We start from the raw sequence: 18,903 nt of genomic DNA, 5'->3' as shown, positions 1-18,903 counted from the left end.
AGTCCGCTAGTTGATCTAGCTCAGACTGCCAGGGGGTCCAGGTACAGCAAGTACACCGGGCATTAAGAAGACAACGAGCGCTCAGTCGGAAGTCTCCGAAGTGCATGGAGGCCGTAGGTTGTTGCTGCTGCTGCTGCTGCCGCCGCCACCACCAGCAGAAAGGAGTCAGGAATTTATGTCAGCACAGACCAGGTGAAGTCCAGGGTCGAAACCACCTATCTTACGAATATTATTAGAGGTCAGCTCGGTAGGGAAATCCTTCGCGCATGGGTAGTTATCCATACTAGAAGAATATGTACGGAGTACTCCGTACCAACCGCCCATTTACTCACCTGGTGGAGAATCCCTGAGATTGGATCGATACAGAACAGCAGCATGCCAATTGGCAGATAGAGGCCCGGAAGCACATGGCTTTTACTTACTATACGTGGGGAAGCGAGTGCGAAGGATGGCTTGTGTTTGTTCAGACCGGACTGGGCTGGCGCATCGTCATCATGGGTGAAGTACATCGAAATGCCGTAAGATGTGAGTAAGCACGGAGTACGGATTGTGGATGGAGCATGGCACGGTGATCCAAGGGCAATGCAGGACAGATCACGAGCTGGATTCGGTAAAAGTCACGATCAGTCAAGACTATACGGAGTACTCGGTTGTAAGTAGTGGGGGCTCCAGATGGCCTGTATGCGGATGACGATCCTCCAGCTAGATAGATGGATCCTCTTGGTGGGTTCCTGCCCAGTGGATAAGGTGAGTCCGGAGCGGCATGGATGGTGATGCTTCGTAGGGGATGTCCGCGGTGTGATAAGAACAGCCATCTTGCATTGGGTCGGACAGTCTATGTATGTATGTATGTATGTATGTACTGTGTATGGGCTGGCAAGTGTAAACCTACGCCCGGGTAAATGATGGCGCGATGACAAACTTGGCGTTTAATTCCGTATCCATCGACTGCTCCACCCCCCATCAATCTCGATCCTCGATTCCTCTGTTCCTGATTTTCAAGTCCATGCGGTGTGGCGGAGGAGGGATCACCACAGTAGTATGGATGGTTCCTTTCCTTCCTCGGGGATAAGTCACGTACACGTACCTTAGTGGCGATGGACGCTCGTATTACCGACGACGTATTGGGCTTGTTACAATGCGATGGAATCTGATTCCCGGTATTGCAGCCATACAGGTGCGATAATGGGAACTACTCAAATCGATAAGTGTGGGAAAGAGAATTCTATCTGTGAGCAACAAAGTAATAATCATGGTGACGTATTCATCCTAGCTAGGTAGTCGATACATCCTTCATCTCATCCCTGGGCAATCCAATCCGGTGGTTCGTCCAGCCCGGGCAGTGCTAGCAGGCGCTATTGATGGGCCGCGATTTGCTCGCCTGCTTCTTCTGACAAGCCCCGACGATCACGAGGCAGTGAGTGGATGGGGCATTGGCAGTGTCTACTTAGCTTTCAAGTTACATAGTAGATGCCGCAAGTACAAATGGTATCAAGACGCGAGCAAGCACCAGTCAGCACCTATCTATACCACCGTGGGGTATCTAGGCCAGCGACGGCTGTTTTTAATATCTATCTGACTTCTTTTTTCTTTTTCCCGAACAGGAGCCGTGATGATCGACTGGGCGGATCTTGCTCGGGAAGAATGGGGGAGGGGGCAGGCGGCGCAGAACAGCCTGTTGTTGGTTTCTTCTTGGCAGGCAATACTCCGTAAACTTATACGATTGCCTGGTCATCCATTCATTTTTGTTGTCGCATCCTTGCCGTGGTGTGCATGCACCGATTGTGTTATTCTTGATTGGTATTCGGTATTCGGTATTCGGGCACTCCGTAGTATGTCTTCTACACTGATATAGGTCTTATGTACTCCGTGCCTAGTAGTAGAAGGTGAAATAAGAAAATTCTCCGTCCAATAGACGACGGGAGCAACCGGGCCAGGGCTGTCTCCAGGAACCTGAATTTGACTAGATTTGTCACTATCACCGATAACAATTGGTTCGCAATATCGACTATGGGTAATCCAGTGCACACACACTCGGGATCAGAGATGATATACGGAGTAGATAGTACTGGATACCTTCTAGTCAGATAGCTCAATCTGGATTAGCCCAGACTCAACTAGCTAGGTGTACCGTAGGTACTAGACGGATCCAAGTCAAGCTGCTGTGTTCGCACAATCAATATGTATCGCCATTGTACATTCGTGCAGACTATGCATGAACCATCATTCAAGATGACGAGACATGACGGGGATACTCACCTGTAAAGCAGCAGTGACTGCGTAACACAGACAGCAATGCCGGGTTTCCAAAATTGACAGAGAATCCCATACGTGTAGGCCACCTGGTGGTGTACCTATGATGTCACAGCTTCTGCCTTCTTTTTTCCCTCCTGACATCGCGTGAAACCGCGGATGTGATACATCTGCCTGCCTTTCTATCTCGTTTAGATCCCATGTTTGAGGCCCCGATCGTTGCGGATCAGCCGCCGCCTGCGAATGTGCAGGTAAGCCCCCATGGTCCGATCCGAGGACGTGACGGAGGTGGTCTAGTTTTCAAACCTATCCGAATCCACAGATATGCTTACTTATGTATGTGTGTATTGTACATATAATGTATGTACTTATGTGTGTCTGGCTGTCTGACGTCTGACGTCTGAACGGTACCTACAGGCCACAGCCCGTGCAGTAAGGTACTGTATGTAAGTCGATCCAATAGATCCTCGCTAGAGGATCCTTGGCTTCCAGCCAGGCTGGCCCACAATGTCGGGAGCGCAGTGGTCGCCGTCCACGATCGATGAGCCCGGCGATGGCACATATATTTCGTACTTTGCACCGGCATCCCACTAAGTGGATGAGCACAGTTCAACTCTGGCACGGATGTAGGAAAGGCTCCTCAAGTTCCTAGACTGAGATAGGTAATACGCGAGGTCCGCCCCCAAAGATTTAGTACGACCCTAAGAGGTTGGAGGCGGGCTTCAACCATAGAGTTTACCAATTTGTGTGAGATCCATGGGTCATGGTTGAGTTTGAGCGGTTCCGAGATGAAGGCCCGGCCCGTCACAGAAACTGACAGAAAAGGAGAAATGGGTACGGAGTACATTTCCCTCACTTGGCCACGAAAGCCTCCATCTGGCATAATTATCATCATGCGTACCCGGTTCACATTTCTCCCTTCCTGCCTTTAGATCGATGCACTCAACTCGAGTGATCTACGGAGTAGCAACCTTTGTTTAATTTTTTTTACCTATATTCTTCTCTTGATCCACCGAGTACCGGTTATACGACAGGCTGATGCATCCTATAGGGAAGAGAATTCTCTGAATTTTTTTTTCCCTTGGTACGCATCTAGCTCTAACTCGACTAATAACAGCGGGGCTTGCTCTGCAAAACCTGATCAGTGGAATGTTAGGATCCAGTCATGACAGAATCCCGAAGTTACACAGTCAAGCGAAAAACGACCCTCATTGGCTACGGTCTATCATCTTCGGACTTTTGGAACAATTCCATTCTGGATGTGGGATACAATCTCGTATGAATTACCGCGCACTGGCCAAGCTAGTAGTACCTAGTAGATACGTCAGGCACTCTCACTCCACAGCCTGCACTAAGTAGTATGGCGCGTAAGTAAGTACGCGGGTCCCTTGGTTACCTACTTACATAGTAGTACCTACATAAAGCATGCTCTGAGCTTTACCCTCATACTAAGTTTGCCTGGACCAAGGCAAGAAAGGCAAAAAAAAAATGAAGCAGAACCTTCACGAAAGCAATAAGGCAGATAGCTTAGAGCCGTAACCAACATTCCAAGTCAGCAATGGAAAGTTTAACCAAATGCTGATGATACCTATTTCAACTGTTCGTGTGTTCACCATCAGCGCCCAGCCTGGTCAAAGTCTTGCATGTTTCAATATGGAGATAAACCCACTTTTTTCAGGGGTAAAGACTACATTTGTCCACCTGTGTAGGACGGAGCAGAAATTCATGAGAGATCGGAGGCTGCATCGTCTAGTGCTAATAAAAGAGTCAAAGTGGAGTCATCAATGGCGGAGGTACTAATAAGGCAAGAAAGACCTGAGGTTGCAGTTTGTTCTGGCCAAGACATGGGTGAGGCAGCCCAACTGTGATCGTGGGCGCTGTGGAAAGCTTTTTATTTTTCCCATCATTTTTATACCATTCGCCAAATTCTCTGGCGGCCAACTGAAGACAACCGAGGCCTGTTGGTTGTACAGAGGGAGACCCTGTTGGGATTTCCAAGTCGCCAGTCGCGGCTGTTGCGACTTGCGAGAGTGAGGCACATATACGCCAAGGAGGTGGGGAGCTTGTCAACAAATGGGCGACCGGGATTTGCTACACTATTGATCGCCCGCGAGCGGTCCGTTGTGTAGCTCTGCCGGGCGAACCCTGTCATGCTTTTCGCTTGACCAGAAGTACGGAGGTAATTTTCCCTCGTCTCCTTTCCCGCATCCATACTCCGTACACGCCTACTGCCAGCTGCCGGGCTGAATGGAAACCACTTTTTCCGTTAATCCACTGCAGTATGCAGTAGCAAGTTAGACAATCCCATCGTACACAGAAATTCGCCCAAACTTGTTGCTGAAAGCAAAATTAGCCTAGAGCCGCAAGCCAAGGAGGGTCGATGGCGTTTTATTCTGAGGTAACCGGCGTGCGATTCAGCTCAGCCAGCTCCAAAGCCTGCTTAGTATCTCTACGGCCATGTCGTCGGAGTTCTCGGGTGCCCCTGCAGCGAACCAGCATTGAGAATGAAAATTACTGCCCGCTCCTGCGCCGAGCTGTGGTAGGATGGGGTAGGCTTCCATGTTCTTGAAGCCGCGGAGACCCCACGCCGCGTATAAGAATTGACACTTGACAGACTGTATCTTCCAATCTCCCTTAGTTCGCTGCAGGGTGCGGTGCTTATGTAGTCCGAACATGCCCCGTTCATTTCTCGGATGACCTTGGAGCCCTGACTAAGGTTTGAGTAGCCTTAGGGCCGGTTAGTGGCTATCGTTGCCCACGGATCCATTGATGAGCCCCATGGGCAACGAGGCCCATTCATCCAGGTGACGACGATGATCCTTCGGCCGGCAAGGCTGTCCGGTATGAAACCAACCCCGATTTGCTGAAATCGATCCCAACAGCTCAGGTGCCTGCGTAGATGACGAGGGTATCCTGGTTGTTTCACTAGTAACTAGCTAGCTGGATGGCATAATGAAATAATACGAGAACGGTAACGGAGCTGCGTTCAAGCAGCATAGCAGCTGAGTAAACAGGATGATACACTACCCCCTACCTTGGTCCCATCCCAAGTCACTGGCCAGCTGCTAGCAACGAGTCTGACGATCATCGGGTTCGGACTCGGAGTACTAGTCAGGTACTACATCAGCTCTATCTAACAGGTGTCAGAAAAAGCCCACACTCCACTCACTCTTCAATTAGTCGGGGTTCATGCCCTGGTCCATTGTCTTGGGTCAGATGATATGACTACTCGTGGGTGCGGGTGGTCAATTACGGGCTTGCATTTTTCATGCTTATGGAAGCCTGCTGTTTTATTTCTCCTATCGAAATGTGGCGGTTTTGCCAGCTCTATGGTTGCCTCGCCATGCTTATCCGGTTTGCTGCTGATTACTGCTGATTAGGGATCCCGATGTTCTCAACCGGTACCGGTTGACCCTGGTGCCTTACCTACCTAGTAGATTCTGGCCAACTACTCTGTACTACTAGATACACTTCAGTTCTGTCTGGAATCTAGACAGAGGATGGTATAGTCGGGATAGCATCACTAGTACTCCTTCCGTACCGTCCATGTGGGTGCGTGATTGTCAGCCCGATCGAAACGTCGCTAGGCGTTCCGCGATTGGGCTAAAGTCCTAGAATACTAAGTAGGTGGACCCCGATCAAGGATCCCCCCGGGCCCCATCCTCTAGTACTAGGTTCTTAGGGGAGTCCTCTGTACGAAAAAGCGACTTGGCTCCTATTACAAGGTAATGGTATGCACCTCAAGATGATTGTCGATGAGACTAGTAATTTACGAGCCCCATTGCATGATTAGCAGAAAGGGACAGAAAGAAACTTCGCGGGACCCAAGTAAGATGTGTCAGCCCTTTGCCAGGTGGCTTGGGGCTGGGGGAGGTATCTGGGGCAACAGCAATTCAGAAAAATTGCATTCAGCTCCGTCCCTATCAATCCCAGAGCGAGGCTAGACAGTGGAGCTGGTTGGGATGCATTCGCCTAAATTTCGGTGGCCGGGGAGGGGGGGGGGGCATGCTCATTGAGGATGACGGTAGTCTTACCGCGCGCAAATTATACTGCAGACTCTAGTTCCTTATTCCCAATCATGATTTTGGATTTTCTCTTTCTTTGATCCATCAGGTCTCGTCATTGAATGACCTTGCCTCCCCCTTTTCTTTTCCGGAATGTTTTTTTTTTTTTTTGGTTTCCTAGACCGAGATCAATACCTCCATGACAGGACAGTCCCGTCGTACATCCATACGGAAATACGTCCATATAATTGATACATACATCCATACCCGGTCATACATACCTCCACCCCATAACCCTCATAATCATAACCCCCCATGCCTCAGCTACTGCCTACCTATCCTATTCTGGTCTGTACAAGCCTTCAGCTAGGTACCAACTAGCAGGCAACATCCCTGTCACTGGTCACCCCGCTGCTTCCACTGCTCTGGGACACCGAAAAGGGAGGTGGGTGGGTAGCGATGTATATCTAGTTCTAGATCACCGGCCTCAATCTTCAAGGGAGGGTCCAGAAACCCATGGCAATCTATTATTACTCTTCTGCTTTCCCTTTTTTTTCACAAAACAAAAAAGAAAAATCTAAACCAAAAAAATAAAGAGGGAACTCAGGCGGCCCGGACAAATCAGAAAAGAAAAAAGAAAAACAAAATCAAAAAGCCGAATAATCTTAACCCAGAAGAAAGCCTGAAGAATCAAGCCGTATATTTGCTTATTGGTGATCCCCCATTGTCAAAATCAATGTCATAGCCCTCCTCGTTGCGACTGTCGGCCACAATCCATTGTCTCTCTCCACTCTTCGTCCTTGCCCTACTCAAGATCTTATATACATCCAGACCCAGTCTCGTCCTTTCTCCAGGGGCACGCCCAGCTTGTGGGGAGCTCGAGCCATTCCTGGTGTCAATGTTTGCTTTTTGAGATCTTGATCTTGATCTTGACCTGGGGCCTTATATCTTATTTGCTTGTTCCCGGCCTGTTTGCTTCTTTACTTCTTTGCTTCGTCTTAAGCAGCTGATTGCGCTTTTCCCAGCAATCAACCCGAGCCCCAGGATTTCCAAAACCGAGTGAGTGTCAGTTTTCCAGTCAGTAGGATTACTCCACGGACTATCTTGAGGTATTGTAGATGGATGACTGAGACAAGGTAGCAGGAGGGGTCTTGTTCCCTTCATCGGCCATTTCGCTCTCTCTGTCTTGGGAACGCAAAGCACTCCAACCGCTTGCAATAGCCCCAGCAAGAGATAAAGGCGTATCGAAGCACGAGATCGGAGCAAACGCAGGCCCAGGGATTCTTCATTGCGTTCGTCAAGATGGAGACTGCAGAACCAGTGTCATACGAATTTCCCGGCCATCCCGTCGGGGCTGTTGCGCCTCGTCGAATGATGAACTCGAATGTCGGCCATAACTTTTCTTTCTATACCAACCCGACTGCTCCGTTTCCATTACCGTTTCACCAATCCTCATCAGCTGCGTACGGCTTCGGGCACACTCTCAACCACCATCATCACCATCACCATCACCATCCGGGTTACCAACACTACTTTGTAGCTGGTCAGCAACCGCTTCATCATCAGCCAGTTCGCCTATCCTCTGAGCCACCATCTATCCAGCAAATCCCCGATATCCGGCCGGCTAAGAATGCCGTCAATCGAGTAGCCAGAGACCCTTTGACCAAGATTGAACACAATACTAGCTCACAACAACCTCCGGGAGCTCAGCAATCTATCAACGGAGCGGCTGCACAGGGGAAAGGCTCCTCTACCACCGAGGTTGAGTTCTCGACAGAGGTGGATATTTTGATGAAGGCAATCCAGGCTAAGACCGGTACTCAGCCCCCAGGAGTGCAGTCTTTGCCACCACTTCAACAATTGACCCACGGGGGAAGTAATGGTTATACTCAGAGCTATTCAATACCGGTGACAACCCCCCGCTGCACTGTCATGGTCGAAGAGGCCCCGTCGCGACCGGGCAAGAAACGCAAGTATGCGTGCACTCTGCCGCATTGTGGCAAGAGCTTTGCGCAGAAGACTCATCTGGATATCCACATGAGGGCTCACACGGGAGACAAGCCCTTTGTAAGTGTTACCAGGATCCTTTCAGGAGGGTTAGATTAGCGCTGACTTTCTCATGATAAGATATGCAAAGAGCCTTCCTGTGGACAGCGCTTCTCTCAGTTGGGGAATTTGAAGGTAAGCCGGCCTTCCCTAGCAGAAGCATGGGCAACATCGAAAGATGGTTATAGATGTCTAACGGAGAAACTTGATGTTTAGACCCATCAACGTCGCCATACAGGGGAGAAACCATTTTCCTGTGATATATGTCAGAAACGATTCGCTCAGCGAGGCAATGTCCGGGCCCATAAAATCACTCATCAACACGCCAAACCATTCACTTGTCTTTTGGATGACTGTGGGAAGCAGTTTACCCAGCTTGGAAACCTGAAGGTGCGGAGACACCATTCACCAATCCTGAAGCCAATCACTTCGGAGCTGACTTGTGGGACAGTCACACCAGAACAAGTTCCACGCCACAACCCTACGAAATCTAACATTAAGATTCTCCCAGGTAACAGAGGGAGAACACATGAGCCCCCAAGACAGAAAGCTTTGGGAATACTTTGCCACACTGTATAAGAATAGCAACAAGGGGATTAAGGGCCGCGGAAAGGATCGCAGAATCTCGCCTACTTCTCGGTCAGACCATGGCTCCGACTCCCGCAGACGGATCCAGCCTCTCAGCAGTAACGATGACAAGTTGCGCCGAGCCAGTTATGAAGACGCCTCCATCTACAACGGAGGTTCCAGCAGCGAAGAGGAAGATGCGGAACCATACTTTATTGAGCGGCAAGCTCATTGACACACCCAAGCTTTCCAAAGTCTCGTACCCTCGTGTCCCGCATTTCATTGTGTTTGATTGTTCTCACGATACCAGCTTCGTTTCTTTATTTCATATCATCAGCATCTCACGTTGGAAAAGGAGTTAACCTGGATGAGGGACTCCCCAACCGTTATCGTTCGGCTTGCAGACTCCCCTTGTGTACATCAGCGTGTCCTCAGAAATATATACCTGGATCAGAATAAAGCCTATTAGTATATCTCAGCCTAACTAGGCTACTCTACATGGCATTCCAGCGCCCATAGTATTTATGACATGATCAATGCTACACCGTAGATACCACCAACAGGCAGTGATAAGAGAGATATGAAACAGGTATTTACACCAGCTGACGGAGGCATATTCGCACCCTATCAAAGACTGGCCAGCAACCCTGGTAGATACGCCCTGGTGTTCTCATAGACCAGGAAGGTGACCCACGTGCTGGGTAATACTCGCAGCAAATTGGGGCCTAGACCTTTGTAGAAACCCGTGGCGCCTTCCCTGGCCCAGATCTGAGAAACAGCATCCCGGACGCCCGAATACACGAGGTGGGCATCATAGGTCTGCAAGCGAGACCGCAACACCTGATACGGGTAGGTAACACATCCGGCAAATAGTTTGGACAAGCTCGAGATCACGAATAGGTCCACGTTCCCCAGCTCCCGCATCCCTGACGAACGCGAATCTGATGACCCATGACTCCCATCAACGCCACGTCGGATCCCAATAGTCGTCGTCTCAGCCGGAGACATCCGGGCGCGGTGCAGCTTCAATTGCTCGTACGCCATGAATTGAAGCGCGCCATGGCTGACTCCAAAGAGTGCGGGAACCAGCCCCCGATAGAAACCCGAAATACCCTCCGATCGGAATATCTCCTTCGCCCCCGTCGTGAACGACGCGTATGCCCCGGGACTTTGGGATCCCGTTGACAACATGCGCGTCTTGATCACCCAGATCGGGTTGGTTAGCATGGATGTCAGCATACCTAAACATTCCGGGGTTAGTTCATTTTCCGCCCCCTAAACTCGTAAAAAAGAAAGAAAAAAAAAAGACATTGCGGGTTCGCTTCCTGGCGTACCTGCAGATCCTGAGGCTAGGAAAAAGTCGGCCGAGGTGAGGACCTGTTCTTGAGAACCGCGCCAGGTGCGCATTGCGCCCTTGATGTTGCTGTAGCACAAGAAGTACAGTGCCCAACTGGTGGAATTCCCGACTATGTTGGGCGTCAGACCTCGGTAGAAGGCTTTGAGGCCGCCCTCATTCTGAAAGATCTCGCGAACTACCGGGACTGAACCACCGACTCGCGAAGAGGACAATCGGTCGACTAGGAGACACGACAGGATGCGCATTAGTTATGGTCTGAACTGCAAGATCGAAAACTGACCCGCCCACGCCTAAAAAGCCAGGGAGACGAACCTTGAAGCCGAGTCTTGATCAGATCCAGCGGATGCAGGCAGAGCGTCGAAACGATTCCTGCTGTGAATCCCGCTACGGTCTCCACAAAGGACGAAGACAAGCCATCCTTGCCAGTCATGAACCCTTCGAGTCCTCCTATAATGCACCGCTTGCAGGGTTTGGAGTTCTAACCGGGGATATCGGGGGGAGGAGAGGTCCGGATTAAATTCCTTAGCTAGAGATTTGGGCTCGAGCTAAGCAAGAGACGATTCGATTGCGCTTGGCGGGCCGAAGCGCGCCAAAGCTCCAGCAGGGAACGGATGGCTGAATCACGATTGCACCCGCCTACAACGACACCTTACAAGGATGAAAGAGCCTGGTTCAAAGTGCTATGGCTGAGCCTACGTTGTTGACGATAATGCAGGTCGGAAACCCTTCCAATTCATCACTTTCCCTCGGCCCTACCCTGGACCCAAAGATGGAAATGAAACTATTCACGTTGAACAATACAAAACATGACGAAGGCTGATCGTAGTTTAAAAGTACATGTTCATCGATGTGGACTTCTATCTGTCGACATCAACAACCTAAAGTGAGAGGGGAAAAGGATTCGGGTCCTGCTATCGTTTCGGCATACAGACACTTCGGCCTGAATGGACCGCGAACCGCGACATCAAGCATCGACCATGCCTGGAAGGTAGACGTTCATTGCCAAGTTATCCTAACGCGACTCATTCCTTTATGCGAGCGGCGAAAACAGCCTATACGTAGAATTAGCGAGCCGCAATCATCGGGAAGGCGTCGGCAGGGAGCAGTCGCTCGTACTTGAACAAAGATGGCTTGGGTTCACTGTAGGTGTAACCTGTTTACCTTCGAGTTAGCAACAGAGGTAGCATCACAAACCCAAACGAATCCCCCAGAGGGCTTCAATATACGTACCCAGATAGACAATTAAGGGCAGGTATCCACTTGAACAAAGACAACCGTCAGTTTTGGCCAGAACATCGCTAAGATGAATGAATGGCGACTCACTAGTGAATAGCAACTCTGGAGACGTCGACGATCTTGGAGATGCGCTCCTGGGGAAGGGACATCCATTAGTATAACTAAGCCAACTCACGATATAGTTGAGTAGCACATGGCGATCAGGCTTCTGGACTCACCTTGGTTTCCTCGGAGAACTGGACCATACTGCCGGTAAATACTTGTGTACAGTTGAAGAAGGTGTGAGTAGCAAAGGTCCCTTTTGCTGGTGCCGGGAAGTATTTGGTGAGAAAAGCGGAAATGGAAGGGTTGACAGGGAGTGACGGGGAGTAACGGGAAGATTGGGGGAGGTGAAGCTCAAAGTTTTCCGGGGCTAAAGTTGGATCAGTAAAAGCTCCGCCGATAAACTAGACTCGTCTCCAACCATCATTCATCCGGCCTCTCTTTCCCCAGTGCTTTTCCCCGCCAAAGTTATACCTTTCTCAGCTCTTTTTTTTGTTCTTACGTCCTCCTTTCGACTCATCGCACCTCTCCTGTCCACCCCTTTAAGTTCAATCGCTTGCATCCGGCCGAGGGGGGCCCTCAAGAGCACCACGTAGGCGCCATGTCCGGCGCAAGGCATTGGTAGGTGCTCGGTTTACGTATCGCTTAAGAAGCTGGGGCTGATGATCACCGAATTAGGGAGCAAGACAAGGAGGCTACTGTCTACATCGGCAATCTCGATGAACGGGTCTCAGATAGCCTGGTATGGGAGCTGATGCTTCAGGCTGGGCGCATCGTTAACGTTCACCTACCGAAAGATCGAGTCACACAGTCGCATCAAGGCTACGGGTTCGTGGAATTTATCAGCGAGGAGGACGCCGAATACGCGTCACGGATCATGAATGGAATCCGCCTATATGGAAAGCCCATCCGTGTGAATAAAGCATCTGCCGATAAGCAGAAGTCAGTGGAAATCGGGGCGGAGCTGTTTGTCGGGAACCTCGATCCTATGGTTACCGAACAGGTCCTCTATGACACGTTCAGTCGCTTTGGAAATTTAATCAATATCCCCAAGGTGGGCTCCCTTCGTCCCTTGTCCACGCCTGTCGTGGGATTCGTGTCTTCTTAGTAATGAACTAACAATGACTCCTATCTAGATCGCACGAGATGATAACAACCTGTCAAAGGGCTATGGGTTTGTGTCTTTTGCTGACTTTGAATCTTCGGACGCTGCCATATCCAACATGAACGGTCAGTATCTTATGAACAAGCAGGTCTCGGTACAATACGCATATAAGAAAGATGGGAAAGGTGAACGCCACGGTGATGAGGCAGAGCGCATGCTGGCTGCACAGGCTCGCAAGCATAATGTGCGTCCGCCAACCCAACCACTACCGCCCCAATTCTCGAACCCGGCGACACCCATGGTGCCAGCCGCGATGGCCAACGGTGACAACTCCCGACCAATGAGCACCAATCCACCGGATCTGAGTATGGGAAGAGGCATGGCTCCTCCCCCGAATGTGGCCTTTCAAAACGTTCCTCCGCAGTCAGGCCGACCGGTTCCACCTCCCACATCTCTGGCAAACCCACCCCCTGGTTTACCGGCACGGCCGCCGCCTTCACAGGCTGGATATGGAGGCCCGCAGTCTTTCCTTCCCCCCGGCTTCAATGGTGCCAACCCGCAACCCTCTTTTCCTCAAGCAGCACCTCCACCAGGTTTCGCACCGCCAGGTTTCGGTGCCCCTGCAGGAACCCCTGGCCCTGCACCTCCTTTGCCGCCAGGATTCCAACAACCTGGCTACGGGCGTGGGCGCTGAGCATTCCGGGTAGAATGCATCGGCATGGACAGAAGGAGACGGAGCAGAAGAAATAGATCGCCGTCCTCTTCACCCATCACTTGGTTCCTAGGATTATGACTTCTCGAACACGATGTAACGATTAACAACCGAGTGGCTGTTAACGCCCTAAAGGAAGAAGGATCTTGCCCTAGAAACCAATGGTTTTGGAGCCTTGGCTTACCAGAGAACTAATATCGGCTTGTTCCACATGGCCGAATTGAACTGCCAGTCCAGGCTTTACCTTTCGATAAGAAAGGAGATTGCGTACCAATAATTGAATCTGGCCTTGCCGCACTCGATCTCTTCATTCGCGGTAGATGATAGCAATTTAAGTGAAAGTGGACGCTATACTGATTCAAATACTCATATAATGACAATCGAGGGTTTATTGCCAACGTAGATTCACGCCGTCAAGGGTCCGACTAAGACAATATACCAAGTAAATCTAAGGTGGGGAGGCCGAAGAGAACCCGAAGACAATGGTGAGGGAAATCTACGCGCAGCCAGGGAGCCCAAAGTCCCCACGAAGGGCAGTGTAAGTGGATGTTTGTACTTGTTGAGATGTTAAGACGGAATAAAGCAAAAGGTACGATCAAGCGACTGCAACGCAAATGTGATCGCCTATGAGAATGACACAAATTTTGGGTCCCTGGGTCGGCCGTCAGGACCAATGTTGTTTTTGGAAAAACGTTGCTGAATATAAATCCGACGGGCTTCATTGAAATCGACCTTTTGCCGTTTCATGATTCGCAGGATCTCGCGTTTGGCCTGATCATCCAATCCCGCCCTAGTGTCGCCCTCGGTGATATTGGCAGAGATGTCGAACTCTGAAGATGTCAATCCAGCTTCGACATCGCCAGCAAAAGTGGAGGGGAGACGATGGTAAATGTAATCGGGGACTGTGACTAAATGTAGCCATCGAAAACGGGTGAGATAGAGCGCTGTAGGCAGGTCAGAAGGGTCTGGACGACGTGCAGGCTTTATGTGTTGGCAGCCAGACATACCCGTGCCACATACAACAACCGATAACGTCAGGAAGTAGAGAAGATAGGAAGCCATGGTCAATGAGAATTATCGGCGGGTTGGCAAGCGGACAGCTGCGGGATCGCTAGATGAGTGTTGAACGAGTTGCGCCGCGCAGATCCGGACCAGACGTTCTCAAAGCGATGGAGACTTCTATCTCCAAAAATATGATACACAGATTCGTGGCTGGCAGGCGTTGTGCCACAGCCAGCTATACAAAGGACATTTAGACAACAATAATAATAGTAGACCGCACGCCCCTACGTACTATGTAAGTAGGTAGGCATAGGTAGGTGGAAGGGCGCGGAAGACGGAAGTGGGTCAACCGTGCAAGGCGGCTGGAACTAAACAGTTACTACCTACTAAGATAGGGGCGGACGGATTTGGGCCTTGGCTACTATCTAATATTACTCGTTCGATGCCCTCGTCCTCAGGCAGAATTATTAGGCAGCGAACGAACGCTGGAAAACTAGCCTATTCCTAAAGCGGCCTGCTTAGCGAGGCTCCCAGCGTTGCCATTCTTGGCATTGGCACACACAACCTCCTAAGGGCTATTAAGTAGTAGCTGGTATATACCGACCGGACTTGCGACGATTCGATCTGTCCTCATCCCCCACCCAGCTTCGAAAGACCTTCAAAATGGCCACCAACGTTTCCAGCGACCTCATCTGGCAGCTCACCCGTACGTCACTATCCATTCACCCCTAGGAGCCGTTTCGCGCATCCTCCTCTCCGGCTAATGTACGACTACCTGAACAGGCACCCAGAATGCTTTTCTGGTCAAGCGTAACAGCGGCGGTGGCTCCCAGTTCTCCCGTGACCCCCTGAACTTGGAGAACAAGCACTCTTTCAAGGTAGGAGCGCAGAAATGATGGTAATGATCCTGCTTTCCCGTACTAACTTAAATTGTATCTAGTACGCCGGCTATGCCAACACCAAGGTAATCAACCCGCGGCTCATGCCATGGAATATCTGCTATCAGAAACTGGATGTTTAACGTTGCAACAATAGGCGGTTGGTGTCCAGGCCACCGAGAACGGCGGCGTTGTTGTTATCTCCAAGAAGCCCAGCAACCCTCAGCAGCCCGCGAAGAACGTCGTTAGCGTGACTTATGGCCCTAACGCCTCCACCCGCAAGTAAGTCATTATGATCAGTTGGCATCCTGGGATGCCCGTCACGGGCGCGCCACGGTTTTCTGACTGTAAGTTTTGCATAGGATCTACAAGGGTGTTGCCGACAAGACTGCGAAGAACGGCTACCGTGCCGATGTTCGTGAGAGCGCTGTCGCCCGTGTGAGCGCCATCCGCCGCTCCCAGAAGCCCAAGAAGGAGACTCCTCCCCAGAAGCCCCGCGGTGCTCAGGCCAGGAAGGCCGAGGAGAAGTCGGAGTAAATTCCAACATCTCAGGAAGGGCTAGGAGGCATGATGTCACGAGAGCCGGTCGGGATGACCAGAATAGCGCCGTGCTGGCCAAAGGCGGTAACATCTATGTAATTTAGCAATACTGCTACCACGGGGACATCGTTGTCCGGCCAGGCCATTCGGAATGGAAACAATAAAAAATACCGGGAAATTCAAACACGGGGGAAGGGAAGATTTACCAACCTTCATCCGAGCAATAGCGGTAGCAACGTGGTGAATGGGAAAACAAACAGCCTTCCGCTTGTGATTGCCTGTGATATCTCCGGCCATGTTGGTGTGCCTGTAAGAACGTTGGAGGTTTACTGCCGCCTGTCGGGCCGAAACAAGATGTAGAACCGGTGTCGTAAGCAGTTCCCTACCGTGTAGTTGCCGTAAGACAACCCTGGTATCCGCCTTTTCCCGAAACCTTGGTGGATCAACGGCTGAACCGGAATATCCCTCGACTATGAGTTCTCCAAATTTAGGGGCAAACGAGAATTACCGGAATCCAGGGGAACATATGAGGGCTATATCCGAGGAATGAACCCGGAGGCAACAATTCGGCTTCTAGGTCCAACACGCAAAGATAGGACATCTGGACAGCGGGGGAAAAATGGCCTGCGCTTGGCAGTTGGATCCCCCAGTCTCGTCGGAAACTTTGGTGACGGGCATGAGGATGGGTATTTTGACTATGATCATGATGGTGATGATGGAGCAGAAGTCTGCTTGAGCCTTATAAGGACCAATGACAGCTGTTACCGGGTCACTGTCATGCTTCTCAGCCGTCCTTGGGGTTCTTGTTATGGAAGGGCAGCCTTGGGAGTTCCCCGGTTGGTCTAGACTAGACTGAGCAGACAGCTTCATGGAACCCCCCACATGTGATCATCCGTCCGGTTCCCGTAGGACTGACTATAGTATATAATAACCCTGAGCTTTCCCCTTGCCCTTGGTGTAGGTATGAGGTACGATCACCAACATTGTCTGTCACTGTTCCAATCCTCACTACTGGCTCGTTTTCAACCGGATATTGTATGTACTAGCCCCCGCATGACCTCCGATCCTTCCTAATCCCTGTGCTGAGGCGGCTGCCACTTGCCCAGACCTGTTCACCGTACCACAGCACCCCGCCCCCTCCTCCAACAACCCCTCCTTCCCCCCTCCTGGGTTTTTAGGTGAGCCCCCCCCCGTCCACCTTTCTTTCCCTCCCAGCTGATTTTCCTGTACCCTCTCACACCTCTCCCCTCTCCCCTCCATCTGTTGCCTTCCGCTAACACCGGGTTCCTGTCTTCACTGTCGTGTATAGATTCGTCACCATCTAGAGCGAACTTAAATTTCCACAATGGTTAAAGCAGGTGAGTAGTTTTCCAGGCACCTACATGCACCCTGACCCCGCTTCCTACACCAAGGAGAACCCCAACATTCTCCCGAACAGTGGGACTAATCCATTTTGTTAGTTGTTCTTGGTGCATCTGGTGGCATTGGCCAGGTTCGTGCCCCTTATCGGTTCCTATCAGGCCACAATACAGCCCAGTCACATCCGGTCACTTTACTAACCATGTCTCTCTGATTGTGCAGCCTTTATCTCTCCTGTTGAAGGCGTGCCCCTTGGTGGATGACCTTGCACTTTACGATGTTGTCAACACACCTGGTGTCGCTGCCGACCTTTCCCACATCTCCTCTGTTGCTGTATGTGTGGGTCGTCTATCAAAGCCATCTCGTTCCCAAACATTCATCCCTTTGCTGACTTCCTTGCCAGAAAATTTCTGGATATCTTCCCAAGGACGATGGATTGAAGCACGCCTTGACTGGTGCTGACATTGTTGTCATCCCCGCCGGAATCCCCCGTGAGTACAGCTCCTTGGCCCCCTGGGAACTTTAAGTGCTCCTGGTTGACAAGGCTCTGGCAAATAGGCAAGCCAGGAATGACTCGTGATGACCTTTTCAGGGTTAACGCCGGCATTGTGCGCGACTTGGTCAAGGGTATTGCTGAGCACTCCCCCAAAGCATTTGTTTTAATCATTTCAAACCCTGTCAACTCGACTGTCCCCATCGCTGCAGAGGTGCTCAAGGCCGCTGGCGTCTTTGACCCCAAGCGTCTCTTTGGTGTAACCACCTTGGATGTCGTCCGCGCAGAGACCTTCACCCAGGAATACTCTGGTCAAAATGACCCGTCTACAGTGCAAATCCCAGTTGTCGGTGGCCACTCGGGCGCGACTATTGTTCCCCTCTTCAGCAAGGCTACCCCTGCTTTCCAGGTTCCCGCAGACAAGTATGATGCGTTGGTCAACCGTGAGTAGTTTGTGCCGCCCCCTAACGATAAACTATCCACTAAGAGCCTTACAGGCGTTCAATTCGGTGGAGATGAGGTTGTCAAGGCCAAGGATGGTACCGGGTCCGCGACCCTATCCATGGCCTACGCTGGCTTCAGGTTTGAAATTCTCGTGCTATCAAAAATCAAGTGTCATAGCTAACCCGTCCCAAGATTTGCTCAGAGTGTCATCAAGGCTTCCAAAGGCGAATCGGGTATCGTCGAGCCCACCTTTGTCTACCTTCCCGGCATCACTGGCGGTGAGGAGATCGCCAAGGCCACTGGTCTTGAATTCTTCTCTACTCTTGTAGAACTTGGCGTAAGTTATTCAACATATGATCTGTGATATTCTAGCATCGTTCTGACGCCCTATACAGACCAACGGGGCCGAGAAAGCTATCAACATCCTCGATGGCGTGACCGAAAAGGAGCAGGAGCTCATTCAGACCTGTACCAAGGACTTGAAGGTTAATATCGAAAAGGGCGTCGATTTCATCAAGAACCCTCCACCCAAGTAAACACGCCCACCCCAGTCATGAGTCACAGGATTCCCAAGCATCAATGTGTGATATTGACATATCACCCATTTTGTTGCCACCGAGGAAATACTTTTCGGTGGTTCCATCATATGTTCACGGACATGGAAGGAGCCTTGCTAATCATTGTTGTCCCGGAGAGATAGGCTTTGAAGTATGTGACTGCAGACGAAAGAACGATTGCCGATGGATTGCTCTGACCGAGGACTTTGACTTCGGGATACGAGTGACGTTGCATAAATGAAATAACCATGTATTCTTTATGCCTGTGCTTCAGGGTTTGTAGACTTATTCAGCAATCCGTTGATGAT

The 18,903-nt window shown here is 50.7% G+C and overlaps 7 protein-coding genes across 7 annotated transcripts; 4 read left to right on the top strand and 3 right to left on the bottom strand.

Annotated features, from left to right (window-relative positions):
- The first annotated feature begins 7,093 nt into the window (after positions 1-7,093).
- BO94DRAFT_257684 (uncharacterized protein) lies at positions 7,094-9,301 on the top strand. The gene is made up of 4 exons (XM_025606468.1): positions 7,094-8,324; positions 8,385-8,438; positions 8,520-8,693; positions 8,755-9,301. The coding sequence occupies exons 1-4, from the start codon at positions 7,560-7,562 to the stop codon at positions 9,103-9,105; spliced, it is 1,344 nt and encodes a 447-aa protein (XP_025462911.1). The 5' UTR covers positions 7,094-7,559; the 3' UTR covers positions 9,106-9,301.
- Positions 9,302-9,497: 196 nt separating this feature from the next.
- BO94DRAFT_560297 (putative mitochondrial folate carrier protein Flx1) lies at positions 9,498-11,192 on the bottom strand (the record flags this gene model as incomplete). The annotated part of the gene is made up of 4 exons (XM_025614142.1): positions 9,498-10,145; positions 10,248-10,447; positions 10,540-10,705; positions 11,160-11,192. The coding sequence occupies 4 exons, from the start codon at positions 11,190-11,192 to the stop codon at positions 9,498-9,500; spliced, it is 1,047 nt and encodes a 348-aa protein (XP_025462910.1).
- A 99-nt stretch (positions 11,193-11,291) lies between these two features.
- On the bottom strand, positions 11,292-11,708 carry BO94DRAFT_476629 (mitochondrial import receptor subunit TOM7; the record flags this gene model as incomplete). Its single annotated transcript, XM_025608610.1, has 4 exons — positions 11,292-11,380; positions 11,458-11,486; positions 11,551-11,597; positions 11,682-11,708. The coding sequence occupies 4 exons, from the start codon at positions 11,706-11,708 to the stop codon at positions 11,292-11,294; spliced, it is 192 nt and encodes a 63-aa protein (XP_025462909.1).
- Positions 11,709-12,001: 293 nt separating this feature from the next.
- BO94DRAFT_526039 (U2 snRNP complex subunit HSH49) lies at positions 12,002-13,704 on the top strand. Its single transcript, XM_025610340.1, has 3 exons — positions 12,002-12,126; positions 12,184-12,559; positions 12,642-13,704. Exons 1-3 carry the CDS (start codon positions 12,107-12,109, stop codon positions 13,302-13,304), a joined length of 1,059 nt encoding a protein of 352 aa, XP_025462908.1. The 5' UTR covers positions 12,002-12,106; the 3' UTR covers positions 13,305-13,704.
- BO94DRAFT_501632 (DUF2015 domain-containing protein) lies at positions 13,606-14,697 on the bottom strand. The gene is made up of 2 exons (XM_025609438.1): positions 14,330-14,697; positions 13,606-14,266 (listed from the first exon to the last, which is right to left on the bottom strand). The coding sequence occupies exons 1-2, from the start codon at positions 14,382-14,384 to the stop codon at positions 13,947-13,949; spliced, it is 375 nt and encodes a 124-aa protein (XP_025462907.1). The 5' UTR covers positions 14,385-14,697; the 3' UTR covers positions 13,606-13,946.
- A 207-nt stretch (positions 14,698-14,904) lies between these two features.
- BO94DRAFT_256508 (60S ribosomal protein L28) lies at positions 14,905-15,757 on the top strand. The gene is made up of 5 exons (XM_025606465.1): positions 14,905-15,030; positions 15,108-15,202; positions 15,265-15,288; positions 15,360-15,484; positions 15,565-15,757. The coding sequence occupies exons 1-5, from the start codon at positions 14,988-14,990 to the stop codon at positions 15,737-15,739; spliced, it is 462 nt and encodes a 153-aa protein (XP_025462906.1). The 5' UTR covers positions 14,905-14,987; the 3' UTR covers positions 15,740-15,757.
- Positions 15,758-17,087: 1,330 nt separating this feature from the next.
- Positions 17,088-18,574, top strand: BO94DRAFT_589918 (malate dehydrogenase; the record flags this gene model as incomplete). The annotated part of the gene is made up of 8 exons (XM_025615982.1): positions 17,088-17,100; positions 17,203-17,234; positions 17,324-17,434; positions 17,505-17,592; positions 17,660-18,037; positions 18,092-18,176; positions 18,231-18,375; positions 18,434-18,574. 8 exons carry the CDS (start codon positions 17,088-17,090, stop codon positions 18,572-18,574), a joined length of 993 nt encoding a protein of 330 aa, XP_025462905.1.
- Positions 18,575-18,903: the final 329 nt, after the last annotated feature.

The sequence above is a fragment of the Aspergillus sclerotioniger genome (assembly GCF_003184525.1).
Source record: "Aspergillus sclerotioniger CBS 115572 chromosome Unknown BO94scaffold_36, whole genome shotgun sequence".
Lineage (NCBI taxonomy): Eukaryota > Fungi > Ascomycota > Eurotiomycetes > Eurotiales > Aspergillaceae > Aspergillus > Aspergillus sclerotioniger.
The sequence above is the reverse complement of the archived record's forward strand: the minus strand, read 5'-3'. Positions and strand labels throughout refer to the sequence as shown.